Here is a 2,996-nt window from a genome sequence, read left to right as displayed (position 1 = left end):
CTGACAAAATTCATAATATGACTATTGTCACAATTACTGCGCCTAAAACACAATATAAACATTGTTTCGCCGTTGTCACTTACTCAGTAGGTCATAACAATAAAACTGACAATTGTCATACGACAGCTTAAAATAAATTTGAGGCATAGTATTAGGCGCAGTAGTAAAGGCAATAGTCAGCCGCTGAGTTTTGTCAGTGGTGTGGGAATATGGCGGCTAATTACCAATAAGGTGCCTGTTTGAACATAGTCGAAAACTGCATCTTTAACTAAAAATCGTCAAAATCGCGCTTACGACAATCTTTTACCCAAAAAAAGTTTGGACAATGCTGTTAAGACAACAAAGAAATACGTATTAGTTGTCAAAAGTGCGCATGTATTGCTAATGTCATGACAGTATTGTCCGGTGTTAACCCTAAGTAATTATAAGTTGTGTTTAATGAGCTGCTCTAGGTTATGCCAGGTTAAGATATCTCACAAAATTGTGTTTCATGAGAATTTTTCTTGCTCTAACTTACTCTACTTTTCGTTTCATGAGCCTGCGCTAAGTGGAACTAGAGCAACTTAGATCACGATTTTCTGCACCAGCTTTTTTGATGGAGTAACTTAGAGCAAGCAAACACACACAAACACTTTACAATTGACGAATTGAACTGTCGAGCAATCAACTGTTTTGAGAATTTCTGCCTGAAAAGTGTTTCATGAGATTTATGATCTGAGTTGCTCTAACTTGCTCTATTGTTTTTTTGAGAGCTGCTCTATTCTGCTCTAACTTGAGCTGCTCTGCACTTTTTTCGGTTTCATTAAACACAACTATAATCACCGTGATGCAATAATACAAGGTGGTATCAGTTATGACAGCTCGATTTGACACTGCCTCAGCTCAGTAGAATAAGAAGAAAAAACGGGAAGAAATTAATTCCCATTTGGGGGAAAAATATAAAATTTCATATTTTTTTCTAAACAAAATTTGCTTTTCATAGTATATTCGTAATGAAAATAAATAAAATAAGATCAAATACCTTTTGAGAACTCAAAATGTGTATACTGAGACGTGTTTTGTTTGAGCTCGAGTTTCGCTTTAAACATTCGTGGAATTTCGTATTATTCAGGCATGCTCTGGATCTTGAATTCGAGTAAAAAAATATCGAATTCCATTTGAATTCACATTTGTGTGCTCCACATTTATCGGTTTACTTTTTCAATTGTAATCGTTTTCGAAATGATATCGAACAATATTGCCTGCTCTATAAATCGAATGCACATGAAAACATGTATTTTAAAACACTTTCAGTTGGCTGTGCGAAATTAAATTCAAGAGACAAAAAATGTAAGTCGTATAATTATTTTGTTTAAATATTTAAGGAAAACTAACAAAAGATTCTACATTTTTAGGGGTAAGCACAAAAGCAGCTTGCAGGACTCCATTATGGTCCGCTTTATGGAAAGCAACCCCGATATGGCCAAAGGCTTCATAAAAGGCGATAAGGCGAAGAGTGACATGCAATGGAGAGAGCTAGTAAATGAACTGAACAGTAATGGACCGCCTACAAAAGACGTCATGGGTTGGAAAAAGGTAAGCAACCAAAGAAAAATTGCTATGACCGTTTATTTATTTGTACAAAACATGTATCTAGGTTTGGATAGACTGGAAAACTACGGTCCGCAAAAAAAAATCGCACACAACAACTCTAAAGCCAGAGCTACGGGTGGTGGACCCTACAATAAGTATGTGCTTACCTCTACTGAAGAGAAAATTGGCCAAATTTGCGGAATCTTTAAAGTTGTCGAAGGTATAGAGAATACGCGGGAGTTTGCGCAACAGGAAAATGAAGAATCAAGCAATGACGAGAATGAGAGATCGAGCGTTCTCACTACCCCTGCTCCTATTCCTAATGTAGCCAGCACACCGAAACGTCGCCGGGAGCCTAGCTTCAATGAGTGCATTAAAAAATACATGGGTGAAAAAGGCAACGCGATGGCATCGATGGCGGAAGACCTAAAAAAAATTTCAGAAGATAAAGGGAATGTGCGCGCAATAAAAGATATAAAATATGAACTCAAAGAGTTGAATCGCAAATTTAAAAAATTTAACGAGAATGTAGTTAGTAGTGTCGAAGAGAAGAAAAGACACCACCTCAAAATAAAGAAAATTCGAGAGGGAGAACTTGAAATAAAGCGCAGGAAGGTGGAGCTGCAGGAGATACTTAACATAACATAACATGCTTTCAGAAAAGAAAAAGGCTGAAATGTGATGGTTTGTATTGCGCAAAAAGAATTTCTGGTAACTCTCTAGGGTGGGGTAACAACCCCTAAAAAAAGGTGCAGAAAAGTCGGGATGGGTACCAAACGACGCGTTTCGGCCCCCCTAATAACAATCCGGAGGGGGCGAGATAATATTATTAACCATTTAAAAGTTATGAACAAAAAACTTTTGTTAAATTTCGTTGTTTTCTATGAGCAATTACCACGTCAAAAATGCACTAAATCACCATTTTCCCTGATTAAATAAATAGTTGGGTGTTTTTCGGTCGCTAGCAAGCTGACGGATTACCTGTTGCTGAACAAAAGCTCATCTGAACTAAGATTTTGTGCCTACGCTTAATTAATTATTCTTTCTGCTCTATTGTTGGTGTAAACTTAAACTTGAAGGTATGCCATCCACTCCATCTGCTGGCGCTAAAAGATGCTTAAGCAAAAGTTCTCCGACATCCAAAACTGTAAAACTAGACGAGAGTGCTGCTCTTCCATCAATATTAAGAGCAATTCGTGAGCTTGAAGAAATAGTACAGCGGCAGTCCGACAAGCTAGAGTCTCTCTTCGATAGTATTTTATTTAAGGTAACGGAGGTTGAGAGGGCACTGAGTAAGAAGATTGATACTGAAGTTGCTGTGTCTCTTCAAAAATAATAGAATCTGCTGAGCGGATTGCAGCTTTGGAAGCTAAGCAACAGAGTTTTGAAACTGAAGTGCAGCGACTGAAAGCTGAAATTGAAAA

General features: G+C 37.5%; 1 protein-coding gene across 1 annotated transcript; it reads left to right on the top strand.

The window, feature by feature from the left end:
• The first annotated feature begins 1,234 nt into the window (after window positions 1-1,234).
• On the top strand, window positions 1,235-2,215 carry LOC118757280. The gene is made up of 3 exons (XM_036492006.1): window positions 1,235-1,329; window positions 1,395-1,575; window positions 1,637-2,215. Coding segments are annotated over exons 1-3 (345 nt in total). The 5' UTR covers window positions 1,235-1,327; the 3' UTR covers window positions 1,799-2,215.
• The last annotated feature ends 781 nt before the right edge of the window (window positions 2,216-2,996 follow it).

This window comes from Rhagoletis pomonella, unplaced genomic scaffold (assembly GCF_013731165.1).
Source record: "Rhagoletis pomonella isolate Grant_MI unplaced genomic scaffold, Rhpom_1.0 Rhpom_scaffold_16174, whole genome shotgun sequence".
Lineage (NCBI taxonomy): Eukaryota > Metazoa > Arthropoda > Insecta > Diptera > Tephritidae > Rhagoletis > Rhagoletis pomonella.
The sequence above is the reverse complement of the archived record's forward strand: the minus strand, read 5'-3'. Positions and strand labels throughout refer to the sequence as shown.

What these genes read in the sequence shown, in the direction of transcription:
- LOC118757280 (XM_036492006.1), top strand. An exon ending in ACGTCATGGGTTGGAAAAAG is followed by an intron (nt 1,576 to 1,636) that starts GTAAGCAACCAA and finishes ACATGTATCTAG; the next exon opens with GTTTGGATAGACTGGAAAAC.